The sequence below is a fragment of the Lissotriton vulgaris genome, chromosome 8, assembly GCF_964263255.1.
Source record: "Lissotriton vulgaris chromosome 8, aLisVul1.2, whole genome shotgun sequence".
Lineage (NCBI taxonomy): Eukaryota > Metazoa > Chordata > Amphibia > Caudata > Salamandridae > Lissotriton > Lissotriton vulgaris.
Window position 1 is genome coordinate 684,741,917 of NC_141696.1, and position 18,877 is coordinate 684,760,793.

General features: G+C 39.0%; 1 protein-coding gene across 1 annotated transcript in view; it reads right to left on the reverse strand.

Annotated features, from left to right (window-relative positions):
- Positions 1–7,173: 7,173 nt before the first annotated feature.
- The window catches only part of PHEX (phosphate regulating endopeptidase X-linked), a 1,438,972-nt gene continuing 1,427,268 nt past the window's right edge, over positions 7,174–18,877 (reverse strand). The window contains exon 22 of the mRNA XM_086934549.1: positions 7,174–10,763. Coding sequence (XP_086790675.1) covers positions 10,661–10,763 — 103 coding nt within the window. The 3' untranslated portion in view covers positions 7,174–10,660. The remainder of the gene's footprint in view (positions 10,764–18,877) is intronic.

The following is an 18,877-nucleotide window of genomic DNA, read 5'->3' on the forward strand; positions in this document are numbered from 1 at the left end:
CCCGCACTCTCCTCCTCTTGTTGGTTTGCTTTCTGCATACACAAGCGCTCCCTTTTTATGCATCAGTGTCCTGCTGTCCTCTTATATCTCTCCTCCTCCCACACTATTTCTGCTCCTCTATATGGAGTTTGTTCACCACTTCAAACACACAAACTGCCTATCCCTCTCTATATTCCTTTCTATCTAGTCTGTGCAGCTCTCACCCCTATCTATTCGCTATACCACATAATTCCACTACACACCATTCAATTCCACCCCACACAATTCCAATCCAATCCACTTAATCCACTCCACATCATACACATGCACTAAACCCCAAACCTAGGTAAAAGACTTTGACATTTACAATGGCAAAAGCTCTAACTCTTGCAAATGTGAGACCTATTGCATTGCAAATGCTTGTTAAATTTTACGAAGCTTGCTGTTCTCACTTCTTGCAATTGTTTTCGCATTGCTGATCACACAGAACAAAGGGCCTGTTCTTTTGGGAGTGAGAGGAATGCCAACAGCTTCCCACCAGACTCAGTACAGAAGTCGGATGGTATTGCCATAAGGAACACTAGGCCTTGGTTTCTGCTTTTCTTAGCACATCGGTGGGCCAGCTCGCAGGCACCCCTTGTGAGGCAGTTTCACAGGAGAACATATTAGCTGATGTATTACATTCCCAACTGCTGCTCCTATCCGTGGAATTTATACTGTCAGTGGCTAGCAAAAACACTCATTTTTACTAAATGTACTTTTTCAGAAATTCCAGGTCAAACTTATTAATGTAATACATAATGCTCTGCAACCAGAAAAATGATATCCCCAGTGTTTGATATCAGAAGGTAAACTGCTCAATTGACCTTTGTGGCTGCAATTTGTGTGATGGGTGTCATGACACAGAGACAGTAAGAGTTAAAGGAGATGAAGGGGAACAGGTTTCCCATGTTCAGTTCTACACTGCAAGGCAGAGGCAGTACCCATGCTGTACATATAGCATGCTATTTTACATTTTAATGAACCAGGGTTACCAAGATTCAATTTCACTTATGGGTAACATTACCATGTTTTCAGTGTGCCAGTGAGTGACATTTCCTTGTCTTATGTGTGATACCTTGAGTGACACCTTAATAAGAGAAGATCAAAGCAATTGGGTCTATGTTTTATTGTGAATTATAAAAACAATTCAATTTTTACTACACAGAGCTCCCCTCTAATATTAATATTTAAGTTTACATCATGTAACTCTGTGTCCTTGGGTTCTTATGCAATCTCTCTTCCAGCCACGTTCAGGTATACTCTCCCCTCCATCCACCTGAGAAGCTTCCTGAACACCACACCGCTCAGGTACTTTCTCTTATAGTCATCCCTAGTGCTGTTTGACCCATCTTAAATGAACTACCCTCCTTTCCATTCCTACTTTAGTAAGGTTTGCCCCATCTTGCACCAATAAAGCTTCTATTCTCCAGGTATTCGAGCATTCACCTCTCACTGGGTCCTCGCTCTCCCCCAACCCTATATAATCTGTAATGTCTCTCTAATTTTAACCATTTCTTACAGATTCTCTCTCTGCTGCACCAATAAGGTGTCTTGTACACCCTGTAGGTCCCCTTATACACAATGGGGCATATTTACATGTTCTGGCACATCTCTGCAAATCAGCAGGGATGCGCCAGAACAGATGCGTCATGCAATCCTCTCCTTCCGCCACCACAGATGCGCCGCATTTACAATGCGGCGCACCATGGTGCAAGGAAGGGAAGATGCGTGACGCATCTTGTGGCGTATGGGCGGCGCATTGCTGGAGTCGCAACTCCTGCAATGCACAGGGGCCACTCATACTCAACGTGGTGCGTCACTCCTTACGCCTGCCTCAAGCAGGCGTAAGGATTTGACGCAGCAGCGTCGTAAAACTGACTCAGTGAAATCTTGTAGATTTCACTGCGTCAGTTTTACGGGGCTTTCTTGCGAGGGAACGCCCACCCTGCGACAGAACGCCCACATGAAACCTGACGTAGGTTTCATGTGGCGCAGGGCTTTACAACGTGACGCATCTGCCTAGATGTGCCACGTTGTAAATAAGTCGCAACGTGGCGCATTGTTTACGCAGCAATTGCGTCACAAAAGTGACGCAACAGCGGCGTAAAAGTGTCTTGTAAATCTGCGCCAAAGTCTCTCAGATACTCTCCAGAGTCCTCAGGTACCTTTAGCCAACCTTCTGTACTCTTTTTGATCCTTTTTCACAGAAATTCTCCCCACCTCTCAGGTATTGCGCTTCCAAATCCCTCCAGGGTATCCTGATTTCTCTCATTTATCTCTCAGTATCACTCCAGCTGGTAGTCTTTCATACACCCTTCTCATGCGTCCTTCAGTACATTCTCGTTATTAGAGGTGAATTTGTGTTCCAATCTCTAACATGCACATACATCTGACTAAATAATCAACTTTTCACAGAGCTAACATACCAAAAATGTGAAAATAAATTATGTTAAAAATCTATGCCTACCCTCTTGTCAGAGCCCTGTTCAGAGATCCACAGAACAGGCAGATCTTACTAGGTCTTTAACTCCTGATGTCTTGGGACCTGATCTCACATGGATCCTGAGCAACTGGGCCAAGAAGCCCTTCAGCACTTGACTCTCAGTGGTACATGGGTCAAGTGGTAACATTGGTTGAGCAGTCCAAGGCTTGTGGGTGGGGGTAGGGGGGTAGAGAGAGGGAGCTGAACACAGTGTCCCGACTCAAAATACTTTCAGCAGCAGCAATCAATGATTGTCCAGTCAAGTGCTTGTTTTTATTAAAAAAAGGAGTATTTATATTTGAATATAAAGTAATATACAGCATTCACAAACAATTCACACAGTACCCTGAGGTCAAGGCTCTAGTGTTTTAACGGGCAGGATCCTAAATCTCACTGTCCTCTCCCTATCTTTAGTGGTTATTCACAATTCACCAGTGACGACATTCAGGTTAAGCCCAATAGTACTCCAATTCTCAGGAGCCTCACGCCAACTCTTTATTAAAGTCAAAAGTGTTCCCTGAAGCACTATATGGCAGGCAAATTCCCCCGGGTCTGCGGATCACTGACAGAATATCGGAACCAAAAATATCCTGTGGACAGAATATCATGTCGGACATATCGAGGACCAAAACATTGAAGAGTTAATTGTGAATAGCTAAGTATGGATTTACTATTCTTAACTCCACATCTAGATACATGAATATCTTACAAAATATCGAAACACAAAATATCGAGGTACAAAAATATCGGAGCAATAATATCAATCTCAACAATATCGACATCCTATCTACAACATGGTAAGTACAAAAATATCGATGTCAAAAATTTCGTTTTTAAAAAACGATTGTTTTTTTAAATTAAAAAAAGTAAAATAAATTAAATAATACTTAAAATATAATAATCATAGTTAAAATATTTTATAATATTTAAATTTAATAAGTAATATACATAATTTAATACAAATTAATTAAACATACATATTATGTATATAATATTTATACGTATTTAATAATCAGTTTTACTAATTATTTAAATAAGTTATACATAATTAAAATTATTATACATTACAAATTCACCTATACACATAAAATATTAACATAAATAAAAATTAAATATTTATGCAAAACAAACTAAAAAAAATAAATTTACTTTTAATATTTTTAAAATGAATTATGTACTACATTAGCTAAAACAATACAAAATATATTTAATACCAGAGGGAATAAAATACTATTACAACTCCAAAAAATAACAACAGTACGTAAAATGTTGGATAGCGTAGGGGTAAAAATGACTATTCCCACTCCAAAGAGTGCAACAGTAGGGAAAGTGTTGGAAAGTGTAAGGGTAAAAATTACTATTCCAACTCCAGAGAGTGCAAAAGTAGGGAAAGTGTTGAATAGCGTAGGAGTAAAAATTACTATTCCCACTCCAAACAGTGCAACCATAGGGAAAGTGTTGGATAGCGTAGGGGTAAAAATTACTATTCCAACTCCAGAGAGTGCAATAGTACGGAAAGTGTTGGATAGCGTAGGGGTAAAAATTACTATTCTCACTCCAAAGAGTGCAACAGTAGGGAAAGTGTTGGATAGTATAAGGGTAAAAATTACTATTCCAACTCCAGAGAGTGCAAAAGTAGGGAAAGTGTTGGATAGCGTAGGGGTAAAAATTACTATTCCCACTCCAAACAGTGCAACCATAGGGAAAGTGTTCGATAGCGAAGGGGTAAAAATTACTATTCCAACTCCAGAGAGTGCAATAGTAGGGAATGTGTTGGATAGCGTAGGGGTAAAAATTACTATTCTCACTCCAAAGAGTGCAACAGTAGGGAAAGTGTTGGATAGCATAAGGTTAAAATTACTATTCCAAATCCAGAGAGTGCAACAGTAGGGAAAGTGTTGGATAGCGTAGGGGTAAAAATTACTATTCCCACTCCAGAGAGTGCAACAGTAGGGAAAGAGTTGGATAACATAGAAGTTAAAAAATAACATACTTGTAAATAAATTAATATTTTAAAATATTCAAAAAATGAATTATTAAATAAATCTAAACTATTACAAATATCAATACATTTTTATTAAAAACATAATTACTAATGAATAATTAATTAACAATAAATGAATAATAAATACCAATTAATATTAGTTAATGCATATTAATTTCCAATTAATAAACATTGAACAATAAAATATCTTATAACAAAAGCATTTTAATTATTAAAAGTAATTACCAATTAATTAATATTGAACAATTAAATCATTTGTTAAACCAAAAATATGAATTATCAAACATTAATTTCCAATTCATAATTTCGTAATAATATATAAATTAAAAATATCAATAAATAATATTTAGTAATATTTAATTCCCAATTGATAATTAAATACCAATAAATTAATTTCCATAATCAATTATCAATAACCAATTATAAATTTAATAACTACTTAATTACATATCAATTACTTTACACACTATTCCCTTATAAACACACAACAAACTCCAATAATAAAATAATACACTTAACATAATTATCAATTAATCAATTGATTAAAATTAAGTACTAATTAATAAAAATGAATTACCAATTAATAATTATTTAACAATAATATAATTAGCGAAAACAATTATTGAAAGAAAATATTACTTAACTACATTTGAATTACTTCCCTTCCTATTCCCCTGTAAACCAACAACCCGCTACAGAACATAACTATCAATTAATCAATGAATTAAAATGAATTACCAATTAATAAAAATTAATTACCAATTAATTACAATTCATTTATAATTCCTAAAAATTAATAATTAATTTAGTATAATTAAATTACTTCTCACCCTATTCCCCTATAAACCCACAACCCGCTACGGTACCAAAATACAAAATTTACTTAAATTACATAAAAAATCTAATAAAATACATATTAAATACATAATAATATACATAAACATCATATAAAAATTGATATTAGTAACATCGATATTACTAACATCGATATTAGTAACATCGATATTACTTACATCGATATTAACAAAATCGATATTACTTGCCTTCGGAATTCTGACCCTCGATACTAAAAAAATCGATATTACTTACCTCTATATACTGTCCCTTCGATATTAAAACATCGTTATTTTTGTAGGTCGATGTCGATGTTAAAATATCGATATTTTGTCTGCCTACCTTAGATACATATATGTGGAGTTATATATAGTAAAACTTTACTTACCTATAGAAACTTACCTTCACGATAGTTTTGTCCTAGAAATTCTTGACACAATATTTTGTCCCATGGTATTTTTGGTCCTAATATTCTGTGTAGACACCGGGGCTGTGTGGCTTGTAAATCAGTCTTACCCTCACTGTCAGGATATGAATGACCATAGCCTCCGAGCGTGCCCACTTCGCTTCACAGGCACTAAATCAGAGACCAACGGTGCACCCTGAAGGCATGTATTTTTGTCAAATAGGTGGATACTATAGATACAAACTGCAGCCCACATATGACATTTTACTTCCATAATATTCATGCATGTTTGTGTGAATTCCCAATGGGTCTTACAGGAAATTTTAAAAAGTGAACTGGGTTACTCCAATAGGTAGTATATGTTTTAGAAGGGAAATACACACACAGTTACATTTTAGCAGTGTCTAAGCACACAGACTCCTAAGAAAGCAAAGAATCAAGCAGCAAAAAATAGGGGGGGGGGTGGGACCACCTTGAAAATTATGCCTTTCTTACAACGAGTAAGAGTTACTTACTCTTGAAGAACCCCTATCTTACTCATAAATTTAAGGTAAGGGTGTTCAATTAGAGCTTGGAGGCTGTAGTCAGTTCTGCCAGGGAAGCTGAGGGATGCACCCGGCTTCCCTGGTGGGCATACAGCCCACCATAATTCGAGATCTCAGGTTGCCTAGCAGAGAGCCATTTAGCACTGAAAGTTGCTGAGTAGCCTCCATGTTTCGAGTTGTTGCTCAGCAGTCTTTTTTGTGTTTTAAAAACAAACATTTGTATGGCAAGAAAACGAATGAGCCTGGCATTCTGGGAGTTTTCCCCCAGGATTTGAAGGCCATTTTTTAGTTCGGGCCGCCAAGCTTTCACTGGCATCCCTGAACAGAAAAAAAAGTACATCAGAATGTCCACCCTAAAGCAACTCGAGTCTTTTGCACCATTGGTATAAGGCGCCAGCAGGGCATCGCCATCAGAAACATGATGGTCCGCCCAAATGAAGTGGATCGGGCAAACCATCAGTTTGGTGGACACAGTACTCGTCACATATGCGGTGGACTACCCTTCTGGCTTACTCATGTCGTATGCCCCAAATTGAGGAATACTACAAGAGTTATTCACAACAAAATCTTTGTGAATTGGTTTTACTGTTTTTGAGGGTGGATAGTATGTGCGTCAGGAGCGGATTTTCAACAGACAGAAAGAATGACTGTGTTGTAGCAGTGCATACAGCAACTGGTAAGCATACTAAATCAACACGTGCTGCGTCAAATGTAATAGCACCTTGCACTGAGGCTTATTTCTGAGGGGTTCTATATGAAAATTAAAACGTCTTGTCAATTGCTTTTAAAGTAAATTAGTAACAGGTAGAAGTATTTTCAAATGTTTATTGCAGTGCAAATGTGACAATTATCTGAATGCAAACAGACACAATGACGAGGATTAACAGGGAAGTAGTATTTTATTTTTCCAGGAACACAAAAACACTTTTTCATTTTGTCAATATTTTTTACAGATTTAAATTATACGTTTATTATTCAAAATGTATACAAGTTTTGAAAGGCCGTGCCCTGTGTACTCGAGTTATAAATGTGATTTCAATATTAATTACATGCTTTCAGATCTATGTGCGCCTTCAGTTTCTTGCTCATCTGTCAGATATTTCTCTGGTATTTTATTACCTTATAAATTGGGTTAATGTTTATTATTATAATACCAAACAGGCTGCTAGAGGTGGAAGTGGGAGTGTGTATCTGCCTTTGGCCTCATGTCATATAGGATACCTTCAGCCACTCTTCTCTTCTTACGTCAAAACTACATTGGGATTCACAATTATGGGTATATAGACCATATAATAAAGGAATAACTAGGTGCAACCACTGAAGTGTCCACTCCTACCACCTTCCCACTCCACCTACAACTCTGACAGTTCTCTTGCTAAATTATTCTTCCTTTCCTTTACATCTCACCACTAAACAATTGCACTCACCACTGTAGCTCTACCGCTGGATGCAGAATCACCACTCTGCGAGGCCATCCCCTAATCATCTACATACCTTTAAACCCTTATGGAGAACAGCACTTCTTTGGTTTGTGGCAAAGTTTGTGCTATATAAGTCCCATACCTACAGACATATACACATAGAGCCCACTGTGAGTTAGCGAAGCAAACCGCCCAGTCCAACTGTCCCTACAGATACCTACACCATCAAAACGTATCCCAGATTTTGTAATTCAGACAAGGCAGATAACTGTTTCAAGCTTCTGCAGTTCACAGAAACACTCATAATGATGAGACCAGAATGTAAAGTACTTCTGGCTGAAAGTGTCACATTTGATATGGGGCAACTTGACGTAGCATTAGGAAGCAGAGATATATTGCTTTAAATTATAAATATATTATGAGTACAGGCAGCAGAGTATATAAATCCCTGTGAGGTGAGCAGTGAAATGAAGAATTCAGTGAGGCCCTTTACACAGGAAAAGTTATCTGTTATGTGCAAGTAGAAATGAACTGAGGTAATTCAGGTTAAGCTAAAGCCAGATAACAGTATACTTTGTAACTGATGGTACAAAGTATAGTCTGTGCACCTACAATTTTAAAATGCACAATTATACCAATTCCAGGAATACAACACCTGTGTTTTTATATGCTCTATATGTGCATATTCAAATGCATAACGTCTTTATTGACACACAAATAAATTGATGTATATCGCTGCGAATTCCGCCAAAGCTATGAGTCCAATTCACAAACAGCAGCACTAACATTGTGCGAGCCCTCAGCTACCTTCACGTACACCAGCTTCAGAAAGGTGCAATCAAGTTGTGCATGCACACCAAGTTCACTCCCCACTCCTCCACCCCCATACCCACAGTGCCTAGAAACCCTGCTGTTGAGCTGAAATTGCGTCCCGCCGGAGCCTGGCTCCATAGAATTTGTTGCTACATCCTCCACTGAGAAACAAATACATATCCATAATGTAGGCTTCCTCAGAATTTCTACTTAAACACTTCAAGGACATTTCCTGCTGTCTCCAGTACAAGGTTGAAAAGAAATGGCGGGAGAAGTCAATGGCATGCACTGCTGGGCATTAGTCGGTGCGCGCGCAAGAGAACAATGACGCGCATCACAGATGGCTTCCACAAAGTGTGTAGGTCCCTTTGTTAATTGGGAGGTACCCATTTAAAAACATTTGAGAACTATTCCAAGCAAATGCTTCTGCACTGCAGATGTCACATATATCCGTAATCTACCCTATGCTAATAGATACACGTTAAACATGCATTTCTTAAAGAGTTGGAATGCGGTGTGAACAATTATTTTTGTCTGTAAAAGAATCTGTTGAGAGAAAGGAGGTATTATATTAATGTGTCCAGCACAATCATTGAACAAAGGCAATCTGGTTGACGAAAGGTGAAATCTTAGCTAAAAACAAATAATGGACTATTTTCCATCTAATAGTGTTCTGGACTGTTTAATTCTTTATTTAAGCAACAAAACGACTCTGCCTTATTCCATGCTACAGCAACAAAAGCTGTGATCGGATATTGTCTCAATAGATGAGTGTGGGTTAGTAGAGCCGTCAACTAGGATTTACACCTGAAACGCTGCTGAACGATGTAATCGGATGTAACGCGTAAGCTAAATTCTAAAATTGAGATTACTGTCACTAGCTGTTAATACAATTCAAGCCCGAAAGCAACATTATTGAATTTCCCCTTGAAGAAATCATAGGGCGATCATTCTTTGATACTCACAGTTATAAACTCCACTAGTGTATAATCCTTGTTTTTGCATAACAATAGAAATATTAAATAGCGAATACCAGAGTCAAAAGTTATCATTAACCGTCGACACGCTTTATTACAAGAGTACTGAAAGAGAGTAGATATAAAATACCCTTGTCACAATCTTTTGGTGTTCTGCATGTTTTTTGTGTGTTTTTTTAAAGCTGAACACTCCCTAGAATGTATCTAACCTAATGAATTACTCTACTTTATGGACCTTAAAGAATACATACATTCTACATCTGCTATTCAGTATATGGAAAGTATCGGTTTCAAGACTATTTTTGAGAACTGCTGAAGTATTAGTCTCAAATATGATCTTCAGTGGAATGACCAATGCAACTGTGGCCGGTCTGGATCGCAAATGGCTCTATCCATGTTAGATTGTTAAATTAACCCTCACCAGGTAAGTGATTCTAATTTTGTTCGCTCAAATGGCAATTTATTCCATGCGAATCCGCCCATCGTGGAGCAATGCTTGATATTTCGACTGTTATGCAGCATTACATTGGAGGTTACCACTGATATTAATGACTGATGCATGTAGCACATTTTAGGGAATTAAAAAAAAATACCTGAATGGTCTATCAGCACCACTAACAATTGCTCCCTTTCCATTTTGGCAGATTTTTCCAGTGTGAATCAAGGCTTCTTTGAAAAGCTGTTGTGTGGACAGAAAAGAATGGAGCCTGGTGAAAAGGCGCACTTCCCCCTTCTTGAGCTCAATTTTCTTTCTAAAGATCTATGCTTTGTTTGCACAATTAGTCGACATTTGCAGAAGAACTTGTACTCTGCCGTTGAATGATCGATTCATCGCAAACCTACAGATTACCCCGGATTGAATCAGTTAGCCTCCGCTAAACGACTGTCAGTGCACGGAAGAGGAATGGGAAATGGCAGGCAATCCATCAGGAAGAAGCCATCAGTCCTTGTTACTGACTCATCCCCATGTATAGCTCCCGGTTCTTAGCGTCTTCAGGCATTGAGCAGAGGATGATTTGATTTGTGCAGGTCACCTAAGCTGAAGGCACAGTTATGAAATGGACATGTCTCTGTCACTGGAAATTGCTGCGAAGAAGTATTAAACTGGAGTCCAGCTCAGCAGCTGACAGCAACTGATATCACTTTCAATGGCCATCTACCAAAGGCGACAGGAATGCGCACCTCTATTCATGGTTGAATTTACTGGGCAATTGAAAGCTTTGCGGAACTCTTCGAAGTTGCTCATTGAGCCAATAACCCTGTGAAGAAAAAAAAAACAGCGTGTTACTTCATTTCACGCCGTTCAATGACAAATTAACCTTATACTACTCATGCTATGATGAAAGTAATGCTACCATATGTGTTTTTCAGAACTTTGTTTGAGTAAAGATACATTAATGTGCAAGCAGGTTACAGATCTTCAAATGCTGCATGCACATGGCATCACAACTGTAATTTCAGACTGTAATTTTCGTCAGTTTCCTTAAAGTACAGAGTTGATAGTGATGGAGTGAAGGAAATCTGAAGCTATGTGGTTTACAGAACATCCTAAGCGTTCCAGGGTACTGGCACACCATTCTTTTATGGTGCCATAGATGTAATATTAAAAATGAATAGAAAGTGAACGCATTTCCATAAGGCCAATTCCAATGCATATTTTGAAGCTGGGGTAAGGTTTCGTTACAGAGAGATTTTATATTAACTGAAGACTCCTTGGGGCATCTAAAAAAATGAAAATGTGTTCTGTATAACTAGGGTTATATTTTTAGCAACACTGTGATACTCATTCAGAAAATGCTACAATACTAAATTAACTTTAAATTAGATGTTTAATTAGTTTAAATATGTTAAATTATATAAATGTTTTAAAAGATTTATTTAAAAAGCCCTAAAGTAAAATGTTTATATTTATTATGAATTACAAATGATAAAAAAGTTATGTATATCATTTAAATTATTTTCAACATTTATTTGTAAATTTAAAAATGTTTTTAAATATTTTATAATCAAAGGATATTTATTTTTTAATAATGCATTTTCAACAATAAATTAATAAATATATATAGTTTTTTTTTAAGTCAAATTGAATTAATTTATTTTATCATCATTTCCTATGGAGTTCAATTTTAGGTCCCCATTTCCATTATTTGATATAACAGTATTGCAGTACCAGTGTTTGGCTATTTTGACTTACCCCAGGTTTGTGCTGGAGTTTATTTACTACTATGGGCCTGATTTCGAAGTCGGTCGGAGTTGCCTTTGACCAACGCCATTTTTGTGAGGGAACTGCCGGACCATAGGTTGGCAGTTCAGCACACCTGATTTTGATGCCACCGAAACATGTTGTGGTTGCAAACTCTAATTTCTCTATAGGGTGCTTGTGTGGCGGGCAGAAACCGCACCCCAGTACAAGCTCCCATTGAGAAAGGGGATTTTATGAAAATCCCTGCACTGTCTCGGCGCCTGCCACACCGTGCAGGGATTTTTAGGGCGGGCCAAGGGGAAAGGGAGCCCAGCTAGAGGGCCCCCAATGTCACTTTCCAACAGCCTTTCCATGTCAGAAAGGCCAACATGGAAAGGCTGTCGGAAACCAACATCGTAATCCCTACGCGGAGCCGAGACTGGCTCTGCCATCATTGAAGGGATTACTATTCTGCTCCTGTTCAGATGGGGGGAAAGGAGTGGAAACTTCTGTCAGTTTTCCCTCCAACCGCCGTAATCCAAATACGGTGGTCGGAAGGAAAACTCAGGATGTCAAGCGGAGAGCCTCTGACCGCTAGTAAGAGGCTCCCTGCCTCACATCCAAATTGGGCCGTTTGTTGGGTCCTTTTTGGCCATAATAGCTTTAGAAGTCCAGTTTGTAACTAGGAAAATTCATGTCTCTCCCAAACTCCCTCCATAACTCTAATGAAACCCTTCCTTACTTCGTTCCATACTCCTCCCATTGTGTAGTAATTAATATCCATTTTCCAACCACTTCCCCTGTCCCTCTCACAATTACTACTAAAAAGTGTACATACGTGTGCAAAGTAAAAATAAATAAACCAATGTTAATATTATTTCCTTTGGGGATCTCTTTTACGTCTTAGCCTCTATTATTTATATGAGAGAGTGCTGCAGTACCAGTTGTTGGCTATTTGTGGTGCAGGACTTACCCCAGGCCTGTGCGGGAGTTCATTTACTTCTATTTTGGGTCATCCTTACTTCTCTCTAAACCCCTCCCATTTTGCAGTAATTTTCTGCATTTTCATGCCATTGCTCTTGTCCCTCCCACATTCACTACTAAAACGTTCATATACGTGTGTAGAGTTGAAATAAATCAATTTGTTTTAACATTATTTCCTATGGGGTTCTATTTTACAGCTTCTATTATTTTATATGTGAGGGTGCTGCTCTAAGACTCATTGGATATTTGTTGTGCAAGACGTATGCCAGGTCTGTGATGGAGTTAATTTACTACTATTTTGGGCCCTTTATGGCTGTAATGCCATTAGAAGTGCAGTTTTTGACTAGCAATAAGCATGTTTCTACCAAACCCTCTTCTTACCACTCAGTAAACTCCTCCTTACATTTCTCTAAACCCCTCCTATTCTGCCTCTCCCACATGCACTACTAAAACGTCTGCGGACATGTGCAGAGTTCTCCGCAGCATGGACAGAGATCTCCGTGCAGAAAAGAAAGGAGAGACTGAGGTGGAGGCCTCCGCGAGTAGGTTAGTGAATAGCATTTTATAGTGTGTGAGTAGTGTGACTATAGCACTACCAAAAGGAAGGTTGTGAAGTGCTCCCTGTGACAGGAGCCATGATTGTAAACCATCATGGATTTAGCTGTTCTAAGACAGGGACCCTAAAAGGTTTGGTTTCTGGGTTATAGTCCATTTTGCCTTATTATGTCCTTAATGATTTATTATTGCAGTCGTAGATGAGAGGCTACATTTACAAAATGTTGCATGTGTGCTGGAGTAGCAAAATGTAGCAGTGACTTCCCATTCATTATAAAAGTATTTGAACACCTGCACAAGCCTTAGCAAAGACACCCAGTGGTTTCTTTTATAATATAAATTGCATTTAGCTACAGAGATTGTGCTTCAGTCTATGCTTTCGATAGTGTGTTAGCATTAGCTCTTGAGTGGCATTCTGTGATGAATATGTCACTCTTCATTGTAGATGTTCTACACTCCAGTATCTATGTGCAGAATATGACAATGAAAGCTCCTCAAGGAGCTATAGATGGGCTGGGTCTCTTTGTGGGGCAGACTTACCAAATGCACAACACCCGACATGTACATTGTCTCTGTCAGTGTCTCACCTCCATGACTCCGCTGTGCTGTGTAATTTGGTGACTGCTCATGCTTAGGTCAGCTAAGCAATCTATTACTGGGACAGTATACCAATATCTAATGCCATATCAAACAAACAAACACTCAAGGCCATGGCCTTGTCTGATGTGAGGAGAAAGGAAAGAGGGGGATGGCTTAGGTTAGGGAAAAAGTAGACTAGATTAGAGTAAGACAGTTCAAAGTGCATAAGACAGAAGAAGGGAAAGCTTAGAGTGAGTTGGTGAAACAGGCAAGGAAGGACAATGAAGGTGACAGAGAGGAAGAGAACATATATAGGGAAAGAAGGAAAGTTTATAATGGAATCAAGGAAAGAGTGGAAGTAAGAGAATTAGGAGAAATATGAACGATTAAAATATATTGAGGAAGTGTGTCATAAGGACAGAGAGGGGTGAAGAAAGTGGAAAGCAGGAAAACAAAAGTACAAAATGGAAAAAAGAAAAACTGGAGAAAGTAAAGAAAGCAAAGAAAACAAATAGAGAAAAAGTCAAGAAGCTGATGAAAGAAAAAGAGGGAAATAGAGAGAGGCTTGATAAAGAAGTCACAGGGTGGAAAAGAAAGAGAGAGGAAAAGACAAAGAAAATGGGATATTAGTTTGAAAGAACGTCACGGAAGGATTGGTAAAGGAAAGACAGTAAGATCAGACAACTGCGAATCAAATGAGAAAGAAAAGGGAAAAGCCCAACAGAAAGGAGAGAAGGGGAAGGAAGGGAAGGAATGACGCAAGGCAAGAAGTGGGACAGGGTGTGGCAAACAGAAAGAGGGGGCTTTTGGGTTACATTTGAGGCATGTTAAAGACAAAACATGAAGCAAAAGAGAACCAAAAATAAAGGAGAAGCAGCAAGAAAGAAAGTGAATAAAGGCTTGGGTTTAAATGGGTGAAAGAACAGTGATGAAAATGATGGCGCAGTTAATTGGCAGGGAGGAAGTAAAGAAAAACATGTGGGGAAGCAAGGAGGTACAGAGGTGAAAGGGAGGGAAAGTAGGAGGACAGACAGGCTTATGGAACAGGGCATAGAGTGCTACAAGGAACGAGAAAATGATAAGAGAAGGGAAAAAAGTTGGTGAGACGATGATGATAAAAGTAAAGGTGTGGAGATACAAGGGAGAAAAGTAGAGCAAAATGAGAAAACTGTAAAAGAGGGGAGAAGTTGTAAGAAATTAAAAATGAATAAGAGTTGGTAAAAATCAGAGCACTATGTAAACGAGAGAGAACTCTGCTGCAGCACTGCCCCTATTCTCCCTTTTTCATCTTTGAGGAGCCGGGCGGGTTCCAGGAAGGGTGGTTCTGGATAAGTTGTGCAGGCAATGGTTGATGGGCTGTCTGGTTGGAAGCACTCCTGTTTGCTCGATTTTCTTACTGGTTGCATGCTTGAAAGTGGAAATGACAACAAGTGTGGCGTGCGGCCGATATTTGGCTGGTGACCATCTCACTAACACAAAGACTTTCACCACTCATCCGCCATGCTGCTTTGCAATCCTAATTGCACTCCTCTGGCACCCAAAGAATACATGGCCAAGAGCTGCCAAGAGTGTTGGTATGCTGGGCTCCCAAGGTGATCTTATCCAATTATAGAAAGAAGGAATTAGCAGGGCAAGCCAGTGACAAGCAGGGCTGAACGTGCCAGAGCTAGCAAGGCCTGCAGACGGGGGGGGGGGGGGGGGGGGACTACTAGGCAGTTGGAAAAAGGAGTGGGGCACAACAAGGTGCAAAGCAGTCCCAACAGGGTCAAGATGAGGACATATTGCAGCCCAGTGCTAACACTGTGGTCATGTGGCCTATGATAAAACAGGAATGCCAAATACTAGGATAAGACAAACACCTCAGGGCTCCTAAGTATTCATGCACTGTTGTCCCATCTTTCATGTCCTTGTCTACCATCAGCAGCATTTCAAAAGGCCTCAAAAGTGCTCCATATTAATTAATTAATATGACTAAAGACCTGGGACCATGCATTATTTTCCCACAAAAGCTTGAACTACTTGATCACATTCTGATTTATGGGTGAAATAATATCCTACACCTGACAGTCGATCCCTTACTACCATAAGGTCCACCAAACAAAGCCAATAAAATCAAAATGAGCAGTGGCCCCTTGGGCCCAGGATTCTATCGGAATGTATTTTAACCATGGTCTTCTATATTGCTACAGTTATCAGCCACAAGCCTCTAATTGAGAATCACCAAAAAGGATAAAGATCTAGAAAACACAGAGCAGTCTGTGGTAAATAAAACAAATTCATACACCTTTGAGAGAACATAAAGTTCTCAAATCAAAAATACAGACAATAAAATCAATCTCCTAACTAACTTTAATAACCCTGTACAGTAGTATGGAGTATGCATGAGGTAATACGTCCTGTGGTATGTTACAGAAACATCTATTGTACAACCGGATAACTGGGGAGTGTATGAAGTATGAATGTATGCCTAAAGCTGACCTGTTACAGGACTCAATGTACCAGAAACCCACTGGGCAGCAAAGAATACCAAAGCCTGAAAAAATTCCCTGGTGTCCATGTTGATTCCTAGGGGTATAATGACAACCTCGGACAATCAACAGGTCTGCCTCGCTATACTCCCTGCAGTCTATACCTTCACTTGGCATTTTTTGGCCTATTGATGTAGTGCAGCCAGCTCGCCCCGGCGGGACGTGTACTTCCATGTTTTTTTGTTGCACGGCAGCAAGGAATCGACATGCCTACCATGTTTTTACACCTGGCATCTGGCATCTCCAACCTTGTTGACCAAACTGTTGGGTTTCCACAAATATCGGCTGATCAGCTGTTCAAGGGCAAACTCTGTCGCAGACTCTAGGCACACTCGTTCCAGGCCATATACAGAGGCTGATTGTGTATTCCTGCACCCGATGTTTCCCCACTCACTGCATCGCTCACAAGCTCAACGTCATATGGCAAGTATTGCTGCTTCTCTGCCACCTTCCTTGAAAGTATGCTAACTTATGGAGCAGCGCTCTAAAGATAAGTCTGGTTTAGTGCATGTGTGCACATAGCAACTTGACAATGGACTTTATTAGGCATTGAATGGCATTACTGGCACTGAACAACATTTCAGAACAAGAGAGGTGGTATCTCTTGTATGCTTGACTTTGATTCTGTTTTTTCCAGTTTTTTTGGATGGATTTCACTATTAACCCTCTGGTCATAGTGATCCCTGAAGTGGAACCTTGATTCCAGTCCAGACTATGAGAAGTGGAAAAGGGGTGATATTTCCTGAACTCTTGTCTCTGCAATACTGCTGTCAGCCCATATGTGCGTTCTGAGTGAGTATTGGAGGTGGGGGACTGATTGAGTTTGAAGACATTGAACAGAGGAGTGTGTACCAATATCTCCTCTGCTCTCTTCACCTTGACTGCAGGTTGCACCATTCAGGGTTGGCCCCTTTTATATGCTGATCATTGATACATATCCCAACGATGCAGCAAGAGAGGCTCATCCTGTATTCGTAGGCTGTTCTTTATTATTTTTTCCACTCCTCCATTCCCCTGGGTGCACTCCTTGGGAAGACAGTTCTCATATACCCCTAAGGGATAAAACATGTATGTCTGAAGCTTGATCCCGTGGCCTCACTAACGAAAACTACAGCAGAGACCCTTAAGTTTCGGTAAACCAAAATGACATATAAACATACAACAAAACTTTACGATACAACTAAACAATATTGATAAAAAATTACTCAAAATGGAGAGAACCAAACACTTTGAGATGGACCAGAAAAAAAAACAGACTGGATCATCACCGCTTCAGTGAGAAGATAATAGACAAGATAGGCACCCTCCCAAACACATGGCAAAAGAACTACTTATTAGCTTAATATCTAGATGGTTTTATTGATTTAAGAAACAACAAGCCAACATCAGGTGGCAGCTCAATTGAGGGAACCTGGAGCTCACTACATCCATAACACACCCAATCAAAGCTGCATAATGTGATAAGGAATCAGCTAAAAACAGAGAACACTTCCCAAAAATGGAAAGTTGAGGGAACTGTAAACTAGATTAACCAACAGAGATTATCCGAGTAAATACATTTCAAGATTTGTTTCCACTTTAAAAAGCCCTTCCAAGAAAAAATACGAAAAAATTGAAGACAAAGATGGAGGTAGAAGAACAGACCAACTGCAGCCAATCAAAAGGAGAATACAACAGGCGCGGCTATACCTAATTCTGCCCTAATCAAACAAAGTATGGGAAATTGGTCAGAAGTGTTTAAACAGTGCACAGCTATGACATTTAGCTCAAATATGACAGATAAAAACAAAGACCAAAATGAGTTCAAACCCTCCTTCACTATGATGTTATCATCCTCTTACTCACACCTAGCTGATGGACAGGAATCAACAACATCAGGCATTTAATATGAATCAACTCAAAAGTAGATTGGGTAAAACGTCAACAACAGTGAGTCATCGGACTGCAAATTGACAGGAGAAAAGTAGATGTAGCCTCAATGGTGACTTTCACTGAACGCGGAGACATTAAGGGCTCGATTCACAAAGGTAAACTGAGATGTAAGTCTAACTTTATGACTTTCTGTATTCACAAAGGGCATTTACAAGTAGTAAAGTTAGACCTTCATCTTAGTTTTGATCTCAGTTAAATGTAAAACTAAAACTTAAATTTAACTGAGAAAAAAATCTAACTTTTCTACTTGTAAATGTCCTTTGTGAATACCCAAAGTCCTAAAGTTAGACATTCGTCTCAGTTTACCTTTGTGTATTGGTTGCACAGGGTGGTCAGCTAGAATTGTCCTTATTAGTAGAAAGAAGGTATGCTAAAAATCAGTCAAGATGAAGTATCACACTGGGCCCAAAAAGGTATACCAAGTCCAGAGAATGACTAAAATAACATCACAAAAGTACATATAGAGACTCAATCACAACCTTGTGAGAATTATTGCCATGATAAAAAAGAGGTGCTTTTGACTGTTGCCAAAACTTTGAGAAGCAATAGCCCTGCTACTAGCAGCGAACTCTTATCAGTTCAACAGAGAAAGGTTTGCAAGATATCATCCGAT